The sequence below is a fragment of the Zalophus californianus genome, chromosome 2 (assembly GCF_009762305.2).
Source record: "Zalophus californianus isolate mZalCal1 chromosome 2, mZalCal1.pri.v2, whole genome shotgun sequence".
In the NCBI taxonomy this organism is placed as follows: domain Eukaryota; kingdom Metazoa; phylum Chordata; class Mammalia; order Carnivora; family Otariidae; genus Zalophus; species Zalophus californianus.
The window spans coordinates 69,098,392-69,125,721 of NC_045596.1; the positions used below are offsets into that span (position 1 = coordinate 69,098,392).

The 27,330-nt window shown below is 37.8% G+C and overlaps 1 protein-coding gene and 1 non-coding gene across 3 annotated transcripts in view; both read left to right on the forward strand.

The window, feature by feature from the left end:
• The window catches only part of ARHGAP24 (Rho GTPase activating protein 24), a 490,733-nt gene that overhangs the window by 62,653 nt on the left and 400,750 nt on the right, over positions 1-27,330 (forward strand). For both annotated transcript variants that reach the window (XM_035726277.1, XM_035726276.1), the window contains exon 2: positions 20,393-20,592. In XM_035726277.1, the coding sequence (XP_035582170.1) occupies positions 20,413-20,592 (180 nt within the window). In that variant the 5' untranslated portion in view covers positions 20,393-20,412. The remainder of the gene's footprint in view (positions 1-20,392; positions 20,593-27,330) is intronic.
• On the forward strand, positions 11,441-11,547 carry LOC113926097. Its single transcript, XR_003521177.1, has one exon. It is a non-coding gene; the product is annotated as a U6 spliceosomal RNA (small nuclear RNA).

Sequence of the window (27,330 nt, forward strand, 5' to 3'; positions counted from 1 at the left end):
TATATCTCCCCCGAGTAACCATCACCCATATAAAATATATAACATCCCTTTACCTTAGAAATATCCCTTCTGATCCTATATAGTCATAGTCACCTCTGGTTCCAAACAATGACTGTTCTGATTTTTTCCCCATCATAGACTAATGTTGTCTATTCCAGAAATGTTTAATGAATAAAAACATACTGTTAATAGGAGACAATGCTCCATGACTCTTTCACAGTTCTGCATTTCTGTGAGCAGAGGTAATGACTACTTTTGTTCAGGACTATTTTTCTTAAGGTATTGGTATAGTGTATAACCTTTGAAGCTAGAGGTAATATCTTCCTCCTGAGAAAAGAGTAGGTTTGTTACTGTCCAGTGTCCCCCACCCCCCGCCCGTGGGGCACAGGTCAGGCAGACTTACTGCCCATTATAATAGATTCAGATTCCCAAAGCTCCCACCTTCTTCATCTGTAACACAACTCACTGTGCAAGTGTGATATTCTGGCTAATCCTATTGCTGTGAGTAATAAAGTCCTTTGTCTTTGACCCAGCAGTCTCATGTCTCATGCCAGCAAACATGAAACATAACCTTACACATTGCATGCAATCTCAAATCTTTTATAATTCTTGACAACAGTATGTATTCTTTTGTGTCTGGTTTCTTTAGCTTAGCATAGTGTTTTTGAACAGTATCCATGTTGTTTCACAAATTAATAATTAGTTCCTTTTGTTGCTGAGTTGTACCAATGGCATGATTACATCAAATTGGTTTATGTTCACTTGTTGATGTACATTTGGGTTGGTAACAGTCTAGAAGTCAAGATCACATTTTCTAAGTAGTAGTTATTATATGTAACCCAATAGAGATATTTATAAAATGCTATTGTAGTACAGAAGAGGAGTGATTAATTATGCCAAAGAAAACTTCACAGATGAGTTGACATTTGAGGTGGACCTTGAAGAATAAGTCTCTTCTCTTCTTTAAAGCATAGAAGAGTATAGAAGGTCTGCCCTAGTGTCCTGTTAAAAAGAAACCAGAGTCTAATCGAATGTCTAGTCTTAGAATTTTATATATGTACTTCCATGAATAAGAGATTTTTCTTATAAAAAGTTTTATGCTTCATTTGAAATTGAGAGAGGTGACTCTTCTAATTTTAAGCATCCTCAAAACTTAACTCTTCCTCCAGGAAGTGTACTTGTTTGACAACTAGAGTTTCAAAGGCTTTGAGTCTCTAATCATTACCCCAAGCAGAAGGCTGTCCTTTAGGCCCCTCCAATGCAGAAATCCTCAAACAGCCACCGCCGAGCCCACACCCCAGTCTTCATCCTCTCAGTGCTCTCGCGGCGGGCTAGTCCTGCTTCAGAAGACTTTGTTGGTGAGCGGAAGCTTAGTTCTATACCTTTTGACTATTTATAATTCTTGAATCTTTGCCTTTCATAATATTTATGCTTTGAATAAAATGGTCTCCCTTATTAGTATTTGTTTCAGGCTAACTGTGTATCTAATATTCAGGGGCCTCTAAAAGAAATAAAACACTTGGTATAATTTTATAATTTATGAAAGAGATACAGGTAACATATGTGAAATAATTAATACCTAATTATGTTACTGACAATGAGTACATTGAATAAATGGGTAATGGAGAGGCATACAGATAGTGGTTGAGCGTAGAATCTGAAACTAAACTGCCTGGTTTGAATTCTGGCTCTACTATTTACTCACTGTGTGACCTTGCTTGAGTTACTTGACCTTGGGTAAAGTGAGGATGATAACAGCATCTACCTTGAGGATTATGTGAGTTAAAATGTATAAAGCGCTTATGACATTGCTTGGTACATACGAAGTAATATATGTGTGCGCTGTTGATGTTGATGTTGACGATGATGACTTTAGTTGTAGTAAGTCCCAAAAGAGGTAAGAATAAGCATTGTGTGTTTGGGTTAAATTTAGGACACAGGCTTGGGTGACTGCTTCACAAGGCATTTGTTGGGGGAGTGATGAACAATAAATTGGGAAAGTAAACCGAGTTAGATTATGATACCTTGAAAATGAGCTAAGTTTAAACAGGATGTGCTATGCAGTTGGCAGCTGTTGAATGTTCTGGACCATATAAAATACATGTTTGGAACGATCAGTTTGGCAGTGGCACTGAGAGAAGGGCCCATAGAAGCATGAAATTAGGGGTTGGAATGACGTCATCATCTAGATGTGAGGCAAAGGCATGGTGGCAAAAGCAGAGCAAAGCTAGTTAGGAGACAGGGAATGGGGATGGCTAGGAAAAAAGAATATTTTCGTCAGGGAGCAGGAAGAATGATACCATAACTGTTGGTATAGCTGGGAAAGAGAAAATAATGATTGAATCTGGATTATTTTGCATTCTGTTAATGACAAAAATCCTGATAAACGACCTTAAAGCATTATGAGAATGGCTTCTGGATCTCGAAGCAATCCTGATGTGTGTTTATAATAGTTTTGTTGACAAGTATGATTTTGTTCCTAATTAATTCGAAATTGGTCATCTATTCATGTTACAAAAGACAGCAGTAAAAAAAAGATGATATAATGAGACTTAATATTTGATTAACTTGAATGTTACATTCCATAACCATGTTGGAAAGCAGAATTTTCTACAATTCTTACATTTGTTTCATGTTTCTTTTTACTCTGAGATTATAATTTAAGTTGTGCTAATACTTGAGTTTTTATGTTACCCTTAATGTGTTTTCATTTTATGTTTAAATTCTTGAAATCCTAAAGCAGCTCTATGAGAAATAAATACTATTAGAGTATTTCCTCAAGGGTCTGTTAATATTGTCTTATGAGTTTTTATAACAATGTTAAGCTATGATATAAAAAATATGTAAGTATCTACACTTTGTTCCATTACTACTTTGTTCCTTCATTTTTTAGGAATTCTAGTAATAAATGTGGTGGCCTGTATAAGGTGATGGTGTAATATGCAGCAATGTCATTTTGTGGGGGGAAAAAAGCAAAACAAACAAACAGATAGTTGTTAGTTTATGTCTTGAGCAAGTCACCTTAGCCTCTTGGATCTTATATGTAGTAGGGACATTAGCCATACTTCTTTTTTTTTAATTTTTTTATTGTTATGTTAATCACCATACATTACATCATTAGTTCTTGATGTAGTGTTCCATGATTCATTGTTTGTGCATAACACCCAGTGCTCCACGCAGAACGTGCCCTCCTTAATACCCATCACCAGGCTAACCCATCCCCCTAACCCCCTCCCCTCTAGAACCCTCAGTTTGTTTTTCAGAGTCCATCGTCTCTCATGGTTCGTCTCCCCCTCCGACTTACTCCCCTTCATTCTTCCCCTCCTGCTATCTTCTTCTTTTTCTTTTTTCCTAACATATCTTGCATTATTTGTTTCAGAAGTACATACTTCTTAAGAGTCTTGTTTGTCAAGATTATATGAAATTACATGGATTATATGGGATTTATGAAAAGCCCTATGTATAAATATTGAGGATGATTATTATTACTTGCAAGATAATGGGTTAGATATGTCAAAATATGATGGATTCCAATTCTTACTGTTGCCATGACTCCCTGTCTTTTTTTCTCTCTCTCAGATAATTCCATTGTCATTTAAAAGCATGCTTGCTTAGCAGTTGTTCACCTTTATTTTTTCTCCCAACCCCCCATTTTTTTCCCATGAAAGGTAAGCTTGGGATTTGCATGAGTAATTTTCCAGTGTTTGGTGAGGCCTTACTGAGCTAAGCACGTGGCGACAGATGTTGGCACCTGGAGTGAGAGAATATGTATTAGCCATTGCTGTAATAAAATTCTTAGGAGTTAATAACTTTGTCCTTTTCCAACTAAAGTGACACTGTGCTCTACGGTTCCTTTTTTAAAGGCAAAAAGGAATTTGTCACTTTCACTGCTAATTTTCTCTTCCTAAAGGACTAAGCACACGAGCCTTCTTCTTTTTTCCCCTGGGTTGAGAATATCAAGTGTGCTGCAGCATGGCTGGGCTTGATTTGTGGGCCTCTGCTGAGAATGGACACGTGGCAGCTTCTGAGCTCTTCCACCTGACTGCTTTCAAGCTGCCAAAGGAACAAGAGCAGCAGGTCAACGTGGCGAAAGTTTCATGTGGAAGGGTCTGCCAAGAATCAGAATTTTGTTTATTTTTTTTTAAAGATTTTATTTATTTGTCAGAGAGAGCAAAAGAGCACAAGCAGGGGGAGCGGGAGAGGCAGAGGGAGAAGCAGGCTCCCTGCTGAGCAAGGAGCCCAATGTGGGGCTCGATCCCAGGACCCTAGGATCATGACCTGAGCCGAAGGCATACACTTAACCGACTGAGCCACCCAGGCATCCCAAGAATTAAGAATGTTAAAAGTAAAAACTCGAACTATATATCAGAATAAAAATACATTAGTGATACATGTATAGATATCAATGTTATTATACATAGTCTTATTATATATATATATATGTCTTTAGTAGTCATGGATATACATAAATATATATATATGTGTGTATATCCATCCATAGAGACATGTAGACACATGGATATATATGTGTCTCTAGGTATTTGATTTTGGCATAAAGAATAAATAGTTTTATTACTCAGATCACTTTTTCTCATGGACTTTGAATTCATGGGCCTCTGCTAGAGTTTATTATGTAATATTGGAAAGCTGTTTAGAGCGTTGGTTAAGAACATAGTTTCTACAGCCACACTGCCTAGGTTCAAGGGCATGGTTGTTTTTAAACAGCCACTTCTCAGGAGTAGGACTGTAGGTACCTTCCAGTGCCTTAGTTTCCCTGTCTGTGAAGTGAAAATAATAACTGTACTCACTTCACAGAGTTGTGAGGATTAAAACATACACACATATGCACATACGTATTTGTGTGTATATATATATCCCTTAGAATAGTGAGCTGAGCATATGTGAACCCTATATATTATTTATTAAGCAAGTAAAAGTCATATTTCTATTGGAAAGTAAAGAGAAGGTAGGGGTGCCTGGGTGGCTCAGTTGGTTAAGCAGCCAACTCTTGATTTCAGCTCAGGTCGTGATCTCAGGGTTGTGAGATCAAGCCCCATGTCCCGCTCTGTACTCAGCAGGGAGGCTGCTTGTCCCTCTCTCTCCCCCTTTGCCCCTCCCGCTGCTCCCATGCTCTCTCTCTCTCAAATAAATAAAATCTTAAAAAGAAATAAAAGTGGAGAGAATTTCATATACAGATTTTCAGTGGTAGTTAATGGTTTGTATAATCTTCTAAATTAAGGCATGGCATTTTCAAATAAAACAATAAGATGCTAAACTAGCACAGCAATTCAATAAGGAGCCAGGAATAGACAGGACTTCTACTCCATTTATTGCCCTTTTATCTTTAGAAGTAGTAATTGTAACTGAACCAGAAAATTTTTCCTGCTAATCATTGTCACTTCTGGAAGTACAATGTTATTAAAAGACCATTTTGAAGAATCACAATATTTTAGAATTAACAGAAATTTTAGGTATCAAATAGTTCATTCAGCCTTTTGTTTTCGAGGATCAGAGGACTGAGGCTGAGGAAATCAAATGATTTTTTCAAGGTCAGGTAACTAATTCTGAAGCCAGGTTTACTACTTCTAGTAGAGTACCCTTTTAATTATAATAGCATACTTGAAACCTGCTGGTGGTAGTACAGTAAAGAACAGAATTTGCCTCTCCTTTGTGTCTTCTTATACTAAGCTATATATGTTGTATACTTTTTTATAGTGATATGCGTTCACACTTACAGAAAAGTTACAAGAATAGTGCTAGGAACTCCTAATTACCCTTTACCCAGATTCATGAACTGTTTATATTCTGTGCCATTTGCTTTATCATCCCATCTATATATCTGTCTGTTTATTTATGATTTTGTTTTTGAATATTTTGAAAATAAATTTGAGACATTTTGTCCATTTATAAATGCTTGAGCGTTCATTTCCTAAGAGCAACTGCAATGATCTCATAACTGCAATTATCAATAACTGAAATTAGAAAATTTAACTTTGATTCAATAATCTAATCCAGTTTACATTTAAATTTACATATATATAATGAAATATTACTCAGCCATCAAAAAGAATGAAATCTTGCCATTTGCAATGATGTGGATGGAACTAGAGCATATCATGCTAAGCTAAATAAGTCAGTCAGAATAAGACAAATACCATATGATTTCACTTATATGTGGAATTTAAGAAACAAAACATCACGTTGAACATAGGGGAAGGGAAGGAAAAATAAAATAAGATAAAAACAGAGAGAAAAGCAAACAATGAGAGACTGTTAACTATAGAGAACAAACAGGGACCTAGAGGGGAGGAGGGTGGAGGGATGCACTGAATGGGTGATGGACATTAAGGAGGGCACTTTTGGGATGGTTATATATAAGTGATGAATCACTAAATTCTACTCCTGAAACCAGTATTACACTGTATGTTAACTAACTTGATTTTAAACTTAAAAAAAAAAAAAAAAGAAAAAGGTAAGAGATTGTTCCAAATGAAAGTACATTAAAGAGACATGAGTGACAACTAAACGCAAGGCTTGATCCTGGCTTGAATCCTGAGCCAGAAAAAATATCCAGTATGTGATCTATTCTGGAGAATGTAGAACAATCTCTTACCTTTTCTGACTTTTTTTTTTTTTTTTTTTTTGGTACCTTGAGATTTTTGAAGAATACAGACTGATTATTTTGTAGAATGTCCTTCAGTTTGGGCTTGTGTAATGTTTCCTCATGATTAGTTTCAGGTTTTGCATTTTTGGCAGGAGTATGACAGAAATGATAAATAATGTGTCCTTCTCTGAGCATCATTACAGGAGGTGCATGATGTCAGCTTATTCTAACACTGATGATGAAAACTTTGATCACTTTGGGTCTTCCAGTGTTCTCTGCAGGAAAGTTACTGTTTTACCCTTTCTAAATAATGACTAATTTGTGGGAGATTCTCTGAGATTATATAAATACCTTGTCCCCAACAAACCTTTTCCCACTGATTTCTGTATCCATTGATAATTTGCAACTTTATTATCGCTTTCATATTTATTGACATTCTACTAAAAAAAAGAGATTTCTCACTTCTATTTGTTTATCTGTCTATTCATCTATCTATTATATCTATAGAACTCATGTATTTTTTTTAAGATTTTATTTATTTGAGAGAGAGAGAGAGAGCACAAGCAGGGAGGAAAGACAGAGGGAGAGGGGGAGGGAGAAGCAGATTCCCCACTGAGCAAGGAGCCCAACGTGGGACTGGATCCCAGGACCCCGGGATCATGACCTGAGCCCAAGGCAGACACTTAACTGACTGATCCACCCGGGTGTCCCCATGCATTCTTGTTTTATTCTACAGGTGCCATCTGTTAGTATTGTTCATTCAGATGCTTAAATTGTCCTATCTTTGGCCAGTGATTTTAAACTAGCTCCTGTGTCCTTTTGCTATTTTCCCATCATACCTGAGTATTTCCTTACTTTCTGGCACATATTATTTTAGGATCATCTTGTTCTTTTTTGACCAAGTCCTGGAATCAACTTTTTATCCAAGTAGCCACGACTCCATTTCAAAGAAATGGTATTTGAAGTCAAGATCTGGACAGTAGATATACTTACTCCTTGCTACTGGTGTATTATTACTTCTAGGCCCTCTCAGCAGACAGCAGTAAACGTATGTCTCTATTTGTTTCTATATCTTTGCATCTCTGTATTTAAAACCATGAGATGTTGGTCAAAGGGTACAGAGTTGCACTTATATAGGATGAATAGATCTTTTTTTTATTTTTTTTAAAGATTTTTATTTATTCATGAGAGACAGAGAGTGAGAGAGAGAGAGGCAGAGGGAGAAGCAGGCTCCCAAGGAGCAGGGAGCCCGATGCGGGACTCGATCCCAGGATGCTGGGATCATGACCTGAGCCGAAGGCAGACGCTTAACCATCTGAGCCATTATGTTATGTTAATCGCCATACATTACATCATTACTTTTTGATGTGTTGTTCCATGATTCATTGTTTGCGTATAACACCCAGTGCTCCATGCAGTATGTGCCCTCTTTAATACCCATCACCAGGCTAACCCATCCCCCCACCCCCCTCCCCTCTAGAACCCTCAGTTTGTTTCTGAGTCCATAGTCCCTCATGGTTCATCTTCCCCTCCAATTTCCGCCCTCCTTCATTTTTCCCTTCCTACTATCTTTTTTTTTTTAACATATAATGTATTTCTTTCAGAGGTATAGGTCTGTGATTCAACAGTCTTACACAATTCCACAGCGCTCACCATAGCACATACCCTCCCCAATGTCTATCACCCAGCCGCCCCATCCCTCCCACCCCCCACCACTCCAGCAACCCTCAGTTTGTTTCCTGAGATTAAGAATTCCTCATATCAGTGAGATCATATGATACTTGTCTTTCTCTGATTGACTTATTTCACTTAGCATAATGCCCTCTAGTTCCATCCACGTTGTTGCAAATGGCAAGATTTCATTCCTTTTGAAGGCTGCATAATATTCCTCTGTGTGTGTGTGTGTGTGTGTGTGTGTGTGTGTGTGTATACATATATACATATATCCCACATCTTCTTTATCTATTCATCTGTCGATGGACATCTTGGCTCTTTCCATGGTTTGGCTATTGTGGACATTGCTGCTATAAACATTGGGGTGCACGTACCCCTTCAGATCCCTATATTTGTATCTTTGGGGTAAATACCCAGTAGTGCAATTGCTGGGTCATAGGGTAGCTCTATTTTCAACTTTTTGAGGAACCTCCATAATGTTTTCAAGAGTGGTTGCACCAGCTTACATTCCCACCAATAGCGTAAGAGGGTTCCCCTTTCTCCGCATCCCCGCCAACATCTGTTGTTTCCTGACTTGTTAATTTTAGCCATTCTGACTGGTGTGAGGTAATATCTCATTGAGGTTTTGATTTGGATTTCCCTGATGCCGAGCGATGTTGAGCACTTTTTCATGTGTCTGTTGGCCATTTGGATGTCTTCTTTGGAGAAATGTCTGTTCATGTCTTCTGCCCATTTCTTGATTGGATTATTTGTTCCTTGGGTGTTGAGTTCGGTAAGTTCTTTATAGATTTTGGATACTAGCCCTTTATCTGATATGTCATTTGCAAATATCTTCTCCCATTCTGTCAGTTGTCTTTTGGTTTTGTTGACTGTTTCCTTTGTTGTCCAGAAGCTTTTTAGCTTGATGAAGTCCCAATAGTTCATTTTTGTCCTTGCTTCCCTTGCCTTTGGCAATGTTTCTAGGAAGAAGTTGCTGCAGTTGAGGTTGAAGAGGTTGCTGCCTGTGTTCTCCTTTAGGATTTTGATGGACTCCTGTCTCACATTTAGGTCTTTCAACCATTTTGAGTCTATTTTTGTGTGTGGTGTAAGGAAATGGTCCGGTTTCATTCTTCTGCATGGGGCTGTCCAATTTTCCCAACACCATTTGTTGAAGAGACTGTCTTTTTTCCATTGGACATTCTTTCCTGCTTTGTCAAAGATTTAGGATGAATACATATAGAGTTCTAATGTATAGCCTGATGACTATAATTAACAACACTTTATGGGATACTAGAAATTTGCTGAGAGTAGATTTTAGATGCTTTCATCACACACAAAAAAAGGTAACTGTTGAGCTGATATGTTAATTAGCTTGACTATAGTTATCATTTTTATGCATATGTGCACAAATCATCATATTGTACACCTTAAATATATACAATTTTTATTAAAAAATAAAATAAAAACTATGAGTCCATACTGATACCTCTAATTCTAATCTCAAACCACAGGATACATTCTTTTCTTCCCATTTCCGTATTCGTAACTCTCTCTACCATCAGTGAGAAATCTGGCTTTCCATTGTGTTCAACATACATATTTATTGGCTCAACTTGGAATCCACAGAAGGTAATTTCATCATCCTTCCAGTGTCTCTACAACAGTACTGAGGAAGGACTCCAGTTGGAACTGCTTCAGTCACATGCCCACTCCCTAGGCTGGTCATTGTTTGTGGGTGGGGGGAGCTCAGGAACTCTGCATAATCGCATCCAGGCCTACCCTGTGGCCTTGAACTGAAAACAACATGGCCCAAGGGAAGGACAGCTCCGCAAAGATAGGCTTCGGGGAGTTCCAGGTAACATATATCCTGCCAAGCTTCCTATTTTAAAAAAATGTGGTTTTTTTTTTTAAGTTTAGGATTTAGTTATCTTTCACTGAACTGCTAATTAAATATATTCAGGGGCAAGTAAAGCTAAGTTTCAATTCAGCTTATCTAAAACTAGAGTGTAAATTAATTTGATATTTTGAAGAACTAAAGTGTGTTCAGATTATATGAGCATAATGATACCTCATCCAAGATCAAAGTTTAACACATCAAAGTCCATCATAATGTGAATGATGCTAAATAAAGTAGAATAGCAGTTAAATTTTTTTTCGCTTTGACATCCCTCCACTTTGTTCAAATTCTAATGAAAACATTCTATTGTCAGTACCTCAATATAATAAACCACTGGGAGAGCAACTGTGGTTCAGTGATTAGGACAAGATTTATATACTCAGAGTACCTAGTAATTTTCCAGAGCTTATAAAGCAAGGCTGATGATGTTCACCACACAGGATTAATTGACAAAGAAGCAGCAGTCCTTATTGGAAATCATTAAGTACCTCAAGGCTTGTGTTTGAAGAAAACCTGAGACTTCACTGTAGACAAATGACCATCTCAGCCAAAGCTCCCTACTTGTATTTTCTTTGAAGTGGGGTTGAATAAAAAGCTGACCCCTCAGAGAGCCTTGAAATGATAATGTAATCGACAACATATCTGATTTTCCTGGGTTGGACTCACTAAAGGAATCTGACGTTAAAAGTAGTATTTCATACAAGCTTTTATCTAAGCTTAAAAAGGTGATCATCAGGGGACAGAGATGGAGGAGCTCTACAAATGATAAACCCTGCGGTTGTTTCCCTGTTGTGGAGAGGACCCAGCTGAAAAGGTACCCTGCCCCCGCAACCCTGACTGTCTTGCTCAACATTCCCCTTGCTTCAGCTTGGCTTTCCCTGCTCTTTCCACTGTGTACAAAAGCCCTCCTTCGTTGCTGCCATTGCTCTCCCATCATTTGGGTATTATAATCCCATTACTTTTCAGATTTAGGTGTGGACAACTTCATGGTTCCTTGAGACAGCTTTTCGAAACAAAGTTTTACTAATGAGCAATGAGTGAGGGAGGGAAGGGACACACAAAAGCTTGAAAATTGAGATGTTTATAAATTCAGCTTTCTGATCCTATTTTTAGGGATCTAGTCATAAGTTGGATTACTATAAAATAGGAACATCCAACTCCTATTACCTTTTCCCTACTTAAGATCTGTTTTCTTTGTTCTTTGTGGCCATATGACACAATGGTAGCTGCTGTCTTAAAGCTCTCAGTGAGCTATTATTTCCTTCCATTAAGAAAAGTTGACTTCAGTGTTTGCCTCTGCAGTACATATACTAAAATTGAAGGAATACAGAGAAGCTAACATGGTCCCTGTGCAAAGATAGACATACAGGCTCATAATGTGCTCCATATTTTTCAGTAATCTACAGCACAGTGACTATAGTTAATAATACAGCATTGCATATTTGAAAATAGCTAGGAGAGTGGATTCTGATATTTCTCATTACAAGAAAAAATTTTGTAATTGTGCGTGCTGATGGATGTTAACTGGACTTACTGTGGTGATCATTTTGCAACATATACAAATATTGAATCATTACATTGTACACGTAAAACTAAATATAACGTTATGTCAATTGTATCTCAATTTAAAAAAAAAAAAGGAAACGGGGTAGAAGTTGACTTTCTTTTCTTTTCCCATTTCAAATGTCATTCTCTTTTGTAGAGCACCTGAATTTCTCTTTTATATTAGAGGGATAGCTTCAGTTCTTGGTTTGTTTATAGAACTGAAGTAACAAAGTGTCTCCCTCTCCTTTTCATATATGATTGATGGGTTGTGACTGTCTACAGTGTTGTATTGAGAAGGCATCTGGGGGTGATTTTAGGTTCCACAGGAAAGAGAACTGTGATTAATTAATAATGTCTGCTGTAAGCTTGAAGAGTATCTGTATGGTTGCCATGTATCTGTCATTTCTCTCTTAATCCCATTGATGGTAAAGTATTTGTTTTGATTTGATTTTTGTTTCTACTCAGGTTATCAGCATTGGGAATTCCAATGATTTTTTCTTTTTTTTTTTCCCCTTTATCCCTCAAATAGTGTTGTGGTGGTGGAGGACACATCTAAGTATGTACTAAAATTATGAAAAAGTATGTACTTTTCTCCCTGTCTAATTTAAAACCCCCTAAAGAGTGAGCAGATTCTCTCTAGAGTGTGAGGCATTCAACATACAACAAAAACAAAATAAATACTTAAGAGGGCTTTTTTTCTTTTTTAAAGATTTTATTTATTTATTAGAAAGAGAGAGTGAGAGATAGAGAGAACACAAGCAGGATGAGGGGCAGAGGGAGAAGCAGACCCCCTGCTGAGCCGGGAGCAGGATGCCGGACTTGATCCTGGGACTCCAGGATCATGACCTGAGCCGAAGGCAGACGTTTAACCAACTGAGCCACCCAGGTGGCCCTTAAGAGGGCTTTTTAAAAAAATGATTCGTCCTATTAAATCATTTTGATTTCTCACCAAATGATGAAGGAAATATTGAAGCTTAAAATATAAAATGTACATTGATATTCCTGTTCCATCCCCACATATACATACTTTTTCTAGTATTGTCTATTCTCTGATGTTTTGGACAATTTAATTTCTTTTTTTTTTAAGATTTTATTTATTTATTCATGAGAAACAGAGGGAGAGAGAGAGAGAGAGAGAGAAGCAGAGGGAGAAGCAGGTGCCCAAGGAGCAGGGAGCCCGATGCGGGACTCGATCCCAGGACCCTGGGATCATGACCTGAGCCGAAGGCAGACGCTTAACCATCTGAGCCACCCAGGCGCCCTGGACAATTTAATTTCAAATGAATCAAGCAATAGGATATTTAGTGTTTCCTCAGGAAAAGAACTGCACATTTATAAAATTATTACTGTTACAGTTCCCCCAGGTGTGCTCTTTTGGTGACTGTTTTAAACTTCATATTCATAACCATTGCACTTTATTTAATACCTTTGTTTTCTTCCCACATAAACTCTTGAGTTTTAAGAAGAAATGTTTCTTTATTTTTAACTCAAATTATAATTAAGAGTAACATCCAGTGAGACAAATGGAAGTTTTCTTTGCTCAATATTGAGTTTCTGAAGTTCAGTTTAGCCTTAAACTACTAAAAACTTAGAGGGTTAGCATTAGGTGGGAGAATTTGCATTGAAGTCTTTGCCCTGGTGTTCAGGAACATGAAATGTTTTAGGATTTTTGCACTGTACTCTGGGGAGCCTTGAGGCCTCTGGGGCCAATTCTAGTAGTCCCCAAAGACTGATGTTTTGTTCATGCATACATTCCTTCATTTATTGACATTTATTCAACAAATCTTTGAATATTCAGTATATGCAATTAGTCTGGGGGGTTACAGGGAGCCCATTTCCACAATGTGTTACCGTGTCAAAGACTGAAGAGTAGTAAGCATGTGGCCCACATGAAATAAAGGTTATTCCCAGCGATGTGGGAACTCATGGAAGGGAAATATCCAGATTGGGGATGAAAGGGAAGCCTTTGTAGAGGAGCTGAAGGATGAATAAAGGTTACCCATGAAGTCCAGGCAGTGAGAACAACCCTTTGTGAAAACTCCAGGCTCTTTTTGAGGTACTTTAAGAAATTGCTTTCTAAAAACAGATTTAGGCTCCTGGAATTTATCCTGGAGCTAAAAAATGATCTACACTAGATCCTCTGCATTCTCGGACTTAGAGTGCTGATTCTCTTGTAAGCACCACAGTTTGATTCATTCTTCAAGGAAGAGGTGGTGTGCTGCAGAGTGAGGGACAGAGGCTGAACTATTTTTCACTCACTAGTTTTCTTTTGTTAGCAGTTAACCTTACCACAAGCTACTAAGATTTAATTCTTTCAAGTTTTTCTTGTGTGTTTTTTTGTAAATATACATTGTCTTAATCTGCTCTCGCTGCCATGACAAACTATCATAGACTGGGTGGCTTAAACAACAGAAACTTATTTTCTTACAGTTCTGGAGGCTGGAAGTCGAGATCAAGGTGCCAAGATGGTCAGATTCTGGAAAGGTTTTCTTGGCTTGCGGAAGGCCACTTTTTTGGTGTGTGCTCATATGGCCTTTCCCTGTGCCTTCTCATGGAGAGAAAACAACAGAGACAGAGAAAGACAGAGAAATGTCAAGTCTGAAATTACTTAAACATTTAGAAGAGTAAAAAGAGTTTTAAGTTCTAAATCAGGTAAACAATTGCAGTTATTGAAGAAATGTTCTGGGAAAAAATAAAAATTAAAATAAACCTATAACTTTATAGACTAACTGTGACATATCCCATGATCAGGTTGTTCAGTTAACATTCTATGGCAGAGCTATTTTATTTTATTTTATTTTATTTTATTTTTTGCTTCGGCAAAGAATGTCAGATCTGCAGGAATATACTTACATGTCTTCTAGTGCCATGGAACTTAATATTTTATTTTATTTATTTTTTAAAAGATCTTATTTATTTATTTGAGACAGAGAGACAGAGTGACAGAGATAGCAACAATGACAGTGAGAGAGCAGGAGCAAGGAGGAGAGGGAGAAGGCTCAATCCCAGGACCCTGGGATCATTACCTGAGCCAAAGGCAGACACTTCACTGACTGAACCACCCAGGCACCCCGGAACTTAATATTTTAAAAATGAGAGAAAAAATAGTAATAAGTATTTTGCCTTTCAGGATTTTCTTCACTAGGGAGAATACACAACAATGCATATATACCCACACCCACCACACACACACGCACACACGCATATGCATGCACACATACGCACACGCACATGCACACACACGCACACGCATGCATGTGGATGCACTCATATATGCACATATATTATTTCATTTCATGTGCGTATTTTTGTTGTGTGAACCATTACCTATAGAAAGGCTATATGCTAGCATTTAGACATACAGCCCAATAAAATACTACTGCTTGACAAACCATCATGTTAGCAACAGCTACAAAACAGCTTTAAGAAAAGAAAGAAGAAAGGTTAGAATTTGATAAATATTGACTGTCCATAGTTATATGGGGTATACAGTGCAATCACATTCATTTTGCAAAGGAATCAGGTTCTCATGTCAACCCCAAAGGTGACAATTTGATGTGAACAAAATTACTCTTGAAAGTCACATAAATCTCTCACAAATTGCAGCATTTTACCAAATCTGCCAGTTTTATTTTTGTTTTCTCCCCTAGCAATAGAACAAATCACTGTTCTTTGACGGAACCATGGGGAGTGCCTGTTGGTGTTGAGGGGCCGCGTGGTGTGAAATCACGTGTACTCTGAAACTCTGGGGTCACATTTACACAGTGAGAGACACCCCACCAGAGGCTGAGGGAATGCACCATGGCTGCAAGAAGGCACCTCCCTCTTGTCCCGGGAGCATGTGTTCACTGAATGTCACAGAGGCCATGTGGTGGAATTGTCATGCTATCCACGTTGCTCTCTCTCCCTTCTCCTTCTCTTGAGCTCCCTCCTTTGTCATTCTCTTGTGTTTGCTGAACATGTGTAGTCATACAGTCATGTAGTCATGCAATATGCTCTTGCAACTCTATGGCATATGACAGTCTGTACCCGTTTTTCTTTCTGTGCTTGTTTATTTATCTCTGTTGAAATGAAGTCACATATATAAATACTTATGAGTGTGCTGTTTGACTTTTAGAAAATTCTGCTAGGAGCATGAATTTCATCTCTGATTACACCATGTAATACTGTTGCGTTCCCAGCCCATCTGATTGCAAAAAGGATACACAAACCAGTTTCCGTCACTGAAAAATAATTCAAAGCTACCAGCCCATCAAATGATGGGAACATTCTAAGCCCCAGCTTAGCACAGTCATCATCACTAAAGCTTTTTCCTAAGATTGATATGAAAACACCAGTTAACTTATCAGTTCTGTTTTTATTTTAGTTTAGAGTAACCATTTATTTATGTTATTGTTGTGTTGTCATTGTTATATGGATTTGCTAAACACTTAAGTTGAGAGTTCTATTTTGTAATCTCCTGTGCCACCCAGCTGCCATGTCCTAACCATGGGGAAAGTACTTTCCCAGTGGAAATGCAGTTAAATCATTCTCTGAGAATTTGAGTAAACTGTATTTTTCTTCATGCTAAACCACAATTGATTACATGTACTTCCTGCCAAGGCTAAAAAGTGTAAATTTTGAATGTTGTATTTCTTCGTGAAAGGCGGTTTCAGGTTCCTTTAGGTTTGATGATTTTGACATTGTGTTTAAGTACAATGTTCATCTTAACTGAAGTCTTCTATGTTAAAGGAAAAAAAATCAGGGTCTTAAAGTATACAATCTTCTTTAAGGCATTAAATGCAATTTAGGAAGTTCAAAATATTATTTGTAGGAATTCTATTGTGGTTGTCACATAGCTTATTCATTGATTCAACAATTGTTTCCTGAATACCAAATAAGCACTCTTAAAAGCACTGGGTATACTTAGAGAGGAAAAGCAAGTCCTTGACCTTGTGAAGTTTATGGCCTCCTGGAAGGATAATTGGCAGTGAACAGCTAAAGAAATAACAATTTAGTTAAGTTTCAGGAAGACAGAGGTCAGAGTTGGGTGATGGAGAATAGCAACAGGGGAACTGATTCACTGGGTGATTCGTAAGTGCATAGGCTGGGACTTAAAGAATGAGAAGGGGTTGGGCATGTAAAGAGCATGAGACGGAGTAGCCATGGCAGAGATCAGCAAGTATCGAGATTCAAGGCATAACAGGGTTTGGGTGTTTCCAGAACTGAAAGGAAGCTGGTGTCGTTGCTTGCATCAGAGCCTGTGTGTGTGTGTGTTTGTGTGTGTGTGTGTGTGCGCGCGCGTGTGCACACACACGCACGCATGCACGTGTGTGTTGGAGTGGGGGAAATGACGAGGAGGTGTCATGAGGTTAGATGAATCAGTAAACAGATGCCAAATGACTCAGAGCCTTACAGGTCATGGTTAAAACCCAAGTTTTTAAAATAAGTACAATGGGAGCCAATTAAAAATTGAAAAGTAGAAAATCATTATTTGATTTAAATTTTTAAAAGCTCACTTTGGCTGTTTTGTGGAGAATGAAATTGTGTGAGCATATGTTTGTGTTTGTGGTTAAAAATGGAAGCAATGAGACCAGTCAGAGGACTGTTAGAACCCTCTAGTCAAAGACAATGGTGGCTTTGGTCACAGAATGGTGGTGGAGCTGGAGCCAAATGTATGGATCTGAAATATTTTGGGGAGATATATAATCTTCTGATATTCAGGATGAGGAAGAGTCAGGAATCAAAAATGATCACTTTTCTTTTTTTCCCCCTTTTCTTTCTTTCTTTTTCTCTCCCTTAACTGGGTGTATCATGGTACCACTTACACAAGATCAGGTTTGGGTCAGGATCAGGTTTCAGAGGGCGATCGTGTTCACTTTTAGATATCTAGCACCAAACCCATTACAAAATTTATGAATTCATCAAACATTGATTGAGCTTCACCATATGTCAGACATTGTCCTAGGTGTTGATAATATCTGGTGTCTTTATCCTTATGGAACTACAGAGGTGGTAGATTTCGGAGTGCTGAAATTTCTCAGAGACCATGGTTAGAAATGATCCAACCCAGCATCCTCATTTTAAAGATGAAGGGTAGAATTTGAACCATGTGATTTCTGTAGAAATACTAAAACTCCTCTTGGGGCACCTGGGTAGCTCAGTTGGTTAAGTGGCTGCCTTTAGCTCAGGTCATGATCCTGGGGTCCCGGGAGGGGTCCTGGGATCAAGCCCGGAGTCTGCTTCTCCCTCTCCCTCTGCCCCTCCCTCCCCGCTCATGCTCTCTCTAAAATAAATAAGTAAAATATTTTAAAAAAATACCTCCTCTATAAAAATCATGGTTACTTTAGTAAAACTTAATTTTATGCATCCAGCAATTGTGGTGATACTATTTTCTCTTAGGGATATGATATAATTTGTTTTCATTCCTGTTTTAATGAATTGTTACAATTAGCACTATTAAAATACTTTCTGATGTATTCTGGAGTCATGAAATTATAAGCATTAAAGCCAAGAGTTCAGTGGGCGATGCTATTGTTGATTTCACTGTACTTATAGAAGACGTAGGCACGGAGAATCATGAATCATGATCTAATGTGCACACATTTTTTACTAAGGTATTAATGGTAAACAAAGACAGAACTAGGCACTTGTATTTTTTTATATCATTGATGGTAGGTTACCCATTACCTTGAAGCATTTTAGAGAAAATTTTTCAAATTTAATATAAAACATGAATATGAGAGAAGGGGCAAAAGAAAGAAGAGCCCAAAGAAGGAATTTGTTGTTGTACAATGAATTAGAGATTTTTGTGTAGGTCTGCCTGTGTGTGCATATGTTGGAATGTCTGTTTTAAGGTCTTATTCAACTTTATATGTGAAGATATTGGTCAAAGAATAAATAGGTGATGATGAAATAGCCAGTTGTATAGATTTGAACAATTTTAATACCAGGAAGCCAAAAAAAGATGATTTAGAGTGTTCTAAATAAGCATACTTATTATCTAAATTACGTTACAGCATAACTTATTGTTCATTTAGAATGAGGTTTACTTGGCTCTTTATACTAGGTCAAGTACTATGAAAGAAGAAAGTTGAAAATTCCTGCCCTAAGGGCATAACAAACTGGAAACATCAGGCATGAACCAGTCTGCACACACGCGACGAGGAGAATGTTTCCCGCACTCGGTGGCTTCTCTCGTGGGAATGCCCTGTAGAGCAAAGGAAGTTTTGAGATGTTTCGTAGAGGTGAGGGCATGTTCATTAGGAGGATATTTCAGTGCAAGAAAGGGAAAAGTGGTGATACTGAATGGGACAGATGGTAGTCAATCGACCTACTTGAAGCTTGAAAACAGGGCTGGAGATAGATTGTGATGCATACCCGTAGAAGAGGCAAAACTGCTAAGATAGTGTGAATGATCCAAATAAGAAGAATTAGAACCAGACTTCTGCTTCATCCCTGCAACTGGAATGGCAGGACTAAATTCAAAGAAACTAGAGGCCCACTGTGGAGGGTTTGACCCTCTACCTTGAAGGAAGAAACGTAAATGAGTGAAGGCCGACAATGGAAACTTCATGGAATTTATAAGTAGGATCGTGGACATACAAAGCAAGTGAAAAATTAGTGGTGGAAATAAAGACTAGACAGAAGGAGAGCTTGTTTTCTGAAATCAAGCAGAAAAAAATAAGAGCTCTGTGCAGGAATATGCCAAACAGGTATAGTCTCTGTTTTATGAATTAATATGTATTCTTCTATCCTCCTCAAAGACACAGGGTAAAGTCTGAACTTCTCACTTCCTGAAAAAGTGCTTAAGAAAGAAACATTAGCAAGCGTTTGCCGGAAGCCTCAGAGACAGGAAGTGTCTTTTATTTGTAACCACAGGTCCCCTGCTCTCCGGGAAAGCCACCTCCTCTGTTGTTACAGCAGCACTTTCACTTCTCACCTGTGGATTAATATTTTCTCTGTGATAGACTCGTTTTCTTGCTATGTATAGTGTGTGTGTGACCCTACGCTCCTTCACACATAACCTTGAAAATTCTTCCTCGTGCAGCGGGAGTGCACCACTCACTCCTGGAGTTGAAGGAAACTCAACTGGCCAAGCAGGGTTTTTGTTGTTGTTTGTTTTTTTCCTAGACTTTTTCAGCTGCACTAATTCCTGACCAGCCAAAGAAACTCTCAAGGGGATACTTTGGGTGAATGGGGAGCAGATACATTTTGAGAAATTTTCACATATGTAAAGCAAATGTCTTCCATTGAGATTTTAAAAATAGTCCCTTTAAACTTTAACATGTGTCAGGCTAGTGTTTGCTCAGATAATCACAGGCCTGCACACGCAGGACCCAGTCAGTGCACGCCAGACACAGAGGCCCATTATCATGAGAATTATGTTTTTGTTGGTGGTTTTATTTTCAAAAATTGCTTCTTAACACATTACCTTTAGAACTTTCCCATTCTTTAGTTCTACTTAGGAAGAAAGGAATATTATCACCCAGCTGACTACCTCATTAAAGGAAGACACAACAAACTTTCCCCACGTTTTTTTTCCAGGCGTGTTGTTGTCAGGTGTGTGGTTTGCCTCTAGAAATTTGGCAAGTATGTTAATATACATTTTTCACTCTTCCTGCTTTTTTTTAAGGGACAGAAGTGATTTAGGAGGGAGTTGAATATGTCAGAGTACCTTATTCTTCCTTTTTTTCTTCTTGCTTGCTCAATAGGAAAGTTCATCAGCTTGATAATGGAGGAGAACAATGACTCCACCGAGAACCCCCAACAAGGCCAAGGGCGGAACAATGCCATGAAGTGTGGGTGGCTGAGGAAGCAAGGAGGCTTTGTCAAGACTTGGCATACTCGCTGGTTTGTGCTCAAGGGAGATCAGCTCTATTATTACAAAGATGAAGATGAAACGAAGCCCTTGGTAAGTAAGAGAAAATAAAAAGCACTGTGGTCATAAGCAAGCCAAGAGGTAGAGGGGTTTGCTAGAAACTGATGGGAGTCTGAGGTCAACCCAATTTCCCTGGTCTCCTTCGGTTCATTGGCATCTTTCACACTTTTTCTCATTGTTTAACTTTGGTTCAAGATGATGGACTCGCTAATTGAGGCCAAGAGGCAAATCATACTTGTCTAATATCAATTTTGACTTCTACTAAGCTGGAACAGAATGTCTGAGTCCCTCGGGCATACTTACTTTATGAGAAATTTTAATGGACATCTGCTAGAAGCTATATATTGTAGCCAAAACATCTTTCCTTTTCTTAGAAGTCAGTTACAAGCACAGATTTGAAGGAAAACTATAAACACAACTTGCAGTAATTTTTGAGATACCTTCAGCAATCAGTTCCCGGGGGCTTCCTTCTACCTCAACTCACATAAAATATGGATATGGTACATAATGGAACAACATTGATACATGCAGTCAGCATGCACAATATACTCTTCTGGGAATCGCTGTTGTGTCTTTTGTGCTTCCTTAGTGGTCTTGTATTTGCTTATTCACTTATCATTTTCTCAGCCACAAATCTCTAAGCTGCAGTGAGAGAGAGGAAGAAATCTCCAGCTTTTCCTGTAGCTACAACAAGCTTTCCTAGCTGTGATCATCAGTTGATGGAGGGAGATGCCCCCTGAAGTATCCCCAGTGTGTTTTCCCTTCATCTATAGCTATAGGATATATAAATGAAAGAAGAAACATTATAGATTGAATAACATAAACATCCCCAACAGTATGTTTTTGAGGCTATTTCCCTTGTGCTAAAGTTCAAGAACTTAATTAGGAATTTGGGTCAGGGCTCTGCTTTAGTATTTTACATTCTCAGACATTATAATTTCACAAAGTTCTCATTTGTCTAGTTGAATTATAAAAAATAGCAGCAAATGCACATCCTATAGATATTTTTTGAAATTGCTACCACTTTTTAAGCATTTATTTACCAGGGCCAGGCATTAGACTATGAACTTATATATATTATCTTAAGAAATGTTTAAAATAATCCTATGAGGTAGGATTATCCCCATTTATGCATGAAGAAACCAAGGTTTAGGAATAATATGCATTACTCCATATTAGACAGTGGTGCCGTGATTTGCCTCCAAGTAAGTCCGACCTCATATATCCTTAGCCAAAGGCCTCATAAATAAATTAATAAGAATATCCCAGAAGGATTAATAAAAATGTCATGACAGTTAGTGGTGCATTTCCATACCAGTTCTTGCATTCATCATAGCAAACCAGTGGAGAATGTGGGGATTAGCATTACAGATGAAGAAATTGTGGCTTTAGTGATATGAGGCAATGTGACCAGGATTGTATGGGCATTAGAGGCAAAGCAGTAGAGTCTTTTTTCTCTTATCCTAAACTCTCGGGCTCTTTTCTCATTGTACCTTGTTTTATAATATAGATTACATTGTGGTATTATCTTGAATATAAAATTGTGTTTATCAAACTCAGAAAGGGATCGGGTTAATGTGAGAAAACAGAATATGGAGGATCCAATACGGGGACTTTGATATGGAGAAACACATGGAATAAAATGGAAGTCTGAGTAAGATCCAGTGTTTTATCCTAGGGAGTCTTATTCTGGTATCGTTTGGCCACGATGGGTACAATTTAAATGATTAATTAGGTAAGATCCAGGATCTAAATGGGGCCGGGGGGGTTGTTGGGGAGGATAAGAAGAGCAGAGGATTCAGGAGCTGCGTGTGTGAAGATGTGAAAGAAGATCAAACAAATGTTCTGACTCTTTGGTGAGCTTAGTGTTCTCTTCTACTAATGAACGTGGGATAGACTGGGTCAGGCCCAAGTTCAGTGTTTCTAAAATCTGAGAATTTGCAGATGCCAGAGAATATGCACAGGAACCTCAGTTTGAGGAACTCTGCCTTAAGCTGCTCAAAGAGGATTTTATTACACAGCCTTGGCTATGCTATGTAATTTCTCTGTGTAGTTTCTCAGAAGGTCTACATGGTTACAGATGGTCTTCAGTGCAGTGTAGTTATTTTGCTAATAAATCGGAAATATAAATAAGAAAATGCAAAAAATCCTGATTAATGAAAATTGCCTCAACGTAAAAATCACTTTAATTCATAATATTTCTAAGATAAGTTGTATTTTGATATCATTATATTGCCAGTGTTTCTAAACTTATAATAACTAAACTTAACAAAATAGAGCTATATTGACGAGAAAGTACTAATTCTTATACAAACCAAAGACAGGCTACTGTTATTTCCCCCAAAAAAGTTTCTTAATTTTCTTTTCAAATATTATTTGTTAATAAAGCATTCAAAATTTAGGGTAGGGGCTCCTGGTGGCTCAGTCGGTTAAGTATCATGACTCTTGATTTCTGCTCAGGTCATGATCTCAGGGTTGTGGTATCGAGCCCCATGTCTGGCTCCACACTGGGCATGGAACCTGCATAAGATTCTCTCTCTCCCTCTCCCTCTGCCCCTTCCCCCCAAAAAAATGGGAGGTAAATAACTTTGAATTATTATTTTTTTGTATCATCTTTCACAGCAGTTCAAACACCAGGAGTTTTGACATTGTGCTTTTTAATTTTAACTCTTTACAGTAGTGTTCAAAAACACCCACAAAGAATCAGATTAAAAACTGACCATTTCTGTATTCGAGGGCATTTAGTAATTTTAAGGGCCATGTATTTGCCTGTGAATGGCCAATTCCTTACTTAGAAGTAGTTTCTGGGGTGTCTGGGTGGCTCAGTCAAGTGAGCACCGAACTCTTGATCTCAACTCAGGTCTTGATCTCAGAGTCGTGAGTTCGAGCCCTGTGTTGTGTGAGCCTACTTTAAAAAAAAAAAAAAAAAAAAAGGAGTTTCTTTAAGTGAAGGTAGATGCCTGGCACATTGTAAGTTCTGAAGCATATTTCTGAATGAGTTAGTGAGTGAATCAATGAAAGGTATCTATAGCCAGGAAGGGCAGGGCCAGTACCAGGTGTTGTGAATAGTATCGACCATTCTCAACCTCATATATCAAAGTCATAACTCAAAATCATAACTTAATATATTAAATCATAATCACTTCATGACAACAAAGTTTAAATCACATTAAGTAAATCTTTTTTAAAGAATCATCTCAATGAAGAACAATTGAACATCTTGAAAAATGTTAAAACTGGAAAAAAAATTTAGTTGTTATAAATCCCCTCCTTTTACAGATGAATAGTGTGTGTGTGTGTGCACGCGCACACGTGCGTGGGTGTATATATGTGTGTATTGGCCATGGGATATTGTTAATGACTGGCAGATGAGGAGCTAAAAACCAGATTTCCTTGCTCTTGATCCAGTGTTCCCTCAGCTTTGCTTTTTGCCTGTTTCTAAATCCTTAACTTTTCTTTAGACTTGCTTTCAATCAGAACTACTTCTTTCTTGTTTATTTTCAATATTGGTGCTTTCAAGCGTAAGAATGCCCTTGGCCTTCATATATTTTGATGAGGGTTATTTCATTATTACTGGAGGGAACGTAACTAATGAAATGAAAAATTCACCCTTGTAAGTCTTCCTAACCAGCTAAAAATGTTCAATAAACTTATTCTGGATTTGCTTTTCCTCTCTCTTGGAAGGCATTTCTAAAAGGAGAGTATTAACACCCTCGAAATGTGTGTTTCTCCTGTCCTAAAAAAAGGTTTTCAATTTATTTTAGTAAAACTTTAACTGAGCTTCTCCTCAACTCAATAAAAAGAATCAAACTCCATATTATCCTTGCTATTAAAAACCACACATCTGTGGGGGAAACAGGTAAGCAAAATTATAACTGGGACAGACAATCATGTAAGCATTGGATGCTCTAAAAACACAGATATAATTAATGCCAAGCAGTGAGTGATGAGTCTTTGTAGAGGGGTTGAGGAAGGCTGCACAAAGCAAGAGGTGAACCTTACCTGGGGTGCTGAAGGTTGCGGGGAGTTTTCCAGGTAGTTAAACTGAGAAAAGAATTCAGAGCAGAGGAAAGACATAGAGTTGTAAAATAGACATCAATAGATACCTCCATTTTGTGAGAGTAGTGAAAGGACAAGAAATGGGGTTCAAGTGATAGGTGGGCCCACAACATCAAGGGATGCATACATTGTACAAAGAGACCTATTCTCTGGTACGTGATGGGAAGCTATTTCTAGAACACCTATGCTACTCAAGTTGCAGAACTGCATTAATCTGTTAGAAAGGAATAATGGCAGCCATGTTAAAAAAAAAGTATTAGTTTGCTCGGGCTGCCATAACCAAAAGGTGACTTAAAGAACAAAAACGTATTTTCTCATAGTTCTGGAGGCTGGAAGACCAAGATAAGGTTGGTCTGTGGTGAAGCCTCTCTTTCTGGCTTTCAGACAGCTGCTTTCCCTCTGTGTCCTCCCATGCCTACTGCCTTGTGTACAGGAGCGTAAGAGAGCTCTGATATCTCTTCTCCTCTTGTAAGGACAAGAGACGTATTGGATCAGGGCCCTACCCTTACAACCTCATTTAACTTTAATTATCTCCAGGTATAGTTACAGGGGCATGAGGGGTAGGGCTTCATTATTGAATCAGGGGTCGGGGGGGGACACAGTTCAGTCTGTAATACCTAATACATTGCAAACCTCTGTTAATGAATATAATTTTTTCAGTTAGGTTTTTCTTTTATCTGTACCATCACCTTTCATCTCTAGTAGAACTTAATATATCTGGTTTCGTGCATTGTACACTTAATGAATACACTTATTTGAACCTACTATTGGTGTCTTATGTTCTTATTTAAATTGCACCTTGCCTTCTAAACACTACGACCTGCACAAGTTTGAAAACTTAGAAAGTCTCACTGCCACTTTTCTTGTATTTTCTTTTTGAGCAAAAGGCAAAAATACCTATAAGTTCTCCTCTCTCTGGAGACAGTGCCTGATTTGTAAACAAGACTTTCCACCCCCCTGATCAGGGTTCCTTGGGCAAAACGTTAGAGGTATACCTCAAAATAGAACTATTTTACATTTAAAATAAACTAAAGTTCTTTGTATCCTATAATTTTTAAAATGGGAGAAACTTTAGTTCATTTAAGTCAAAACTTTCTCTTCAAATCATTTTCTACAGTATCACACTTATACAGATACAGATTTTATTCAGAACAGATTTAAAAAATAAAGTGAAGATGCGCCTGGCTGGTTCAGTTGGTAGAGCATGCAACTCTTGATCTCGAGGTTGCACATTGGGGCCCACATTGGGTGTAGAGATTACTTGAAAAAAATGTTATTCCTAAAAAATAAAGTTGATTTTGGTGGTTTCCAAATAACAACAACAACAAAGCACAGAAAAATGTTGTATGTAGCCAATTTAAAAAAATGAATTAATATACACATGGTTATTATAAACATTTTATAAGTACTATATTTTTCCAGTTTTTAGGTAATATTTTTTTCTTTTTTTAATCTTTGAAATTAAGTCCCACTTGTATATGGAAAAAAGTTAAAATTATGCTGTGTGAAGAATCTGTGAAAAAGAAAAGTTCTTCCATCAACCCTCAACACCCCTACCCCTACCACCTTTGATTAGCTATTTAAAATGGTTTTAAAACAGATTTTACACCAAGTTTGGTGACAGTATCTGTTTGGCCATCTTTCACTAATGATCATGACAAATGACTGTGACCTTAATTATGGATATTGTAACATGAGGGAAGCAGCTGAGTCAGAGATAAAGTATGATCGTTATAGTTATTCTAAATATAAAGCAGTTGTGTAGATTTTGCAAATGAATCCAGTGATGAATTCTAGTGCTGTTTTGAAACCATCTGTTTTACTTCTATCATGAAGTATATTATTACCTAAATAATAGCTAACGTTCAAGTTTGGTGATACTTGTGAGTGTGTTTGACATACCCAGGGTATTAGAATTTGACACTGGAAAGCAGCGATTTTTTTTTTATTTTACTTTTATTTTTATTTTATTTTTTAACGACACAGGTGCTTTTTTTAAAGATTTTATTTATTTATTTGCGAGAGAAAGAGAGAGAGAGAGAGCATGAGCAGTGGGTAGAGGGAGAAGCAGACTCCCCACTAAGCGGGAAGCCCAACGCGGGGCTGAATCCCAGGACCCTGAGATCATGGCCTGAGCCCAAGGCAGACATTTAAGCAACTGAGCCACCCAGGCATCCCAAGCAGTGATTTTTAGAAGCCAGCCTGAGACTCCTGATAAAACAACTAAAATCCAAAGAGACACCAACCCAATTAATCTAGTCCGGATTGTCTAGAATAGACATTGGTCTGATTGTGTGGAGAGGGTTTTTTTCTGGACATGATGAAGATGGCACTATATGAGATAACACTGAATTTTCTTAACTTAGAGAATTAAGTGATTTTGAGTGAATTATAACCTGAGGGTTGACCTCTAAATGTGCAAGAATTGATTACTGATTTAAGAGTAAGCTCTAATTTTATATATTTAATGAAACTTCTGAGTTAAGGAAATCAAGAAATCTCTAAGGCACTTGCTGTTTGTTAAAATACATGAGCAAGAAGAAGACAAAACCCCAATTAAGTGTTTAAGGTAATATTAGGAACCTTGAAACTTGGATTTTATCCTTAAATCTAAAACTGACTTTCTGTGTAGCAACTAAATCTCTTGGTATTTAAAAAGACATATAAGATGGTGTTGTGTGTCATCATAAAATTTTGGGAAATCTTAGGTCA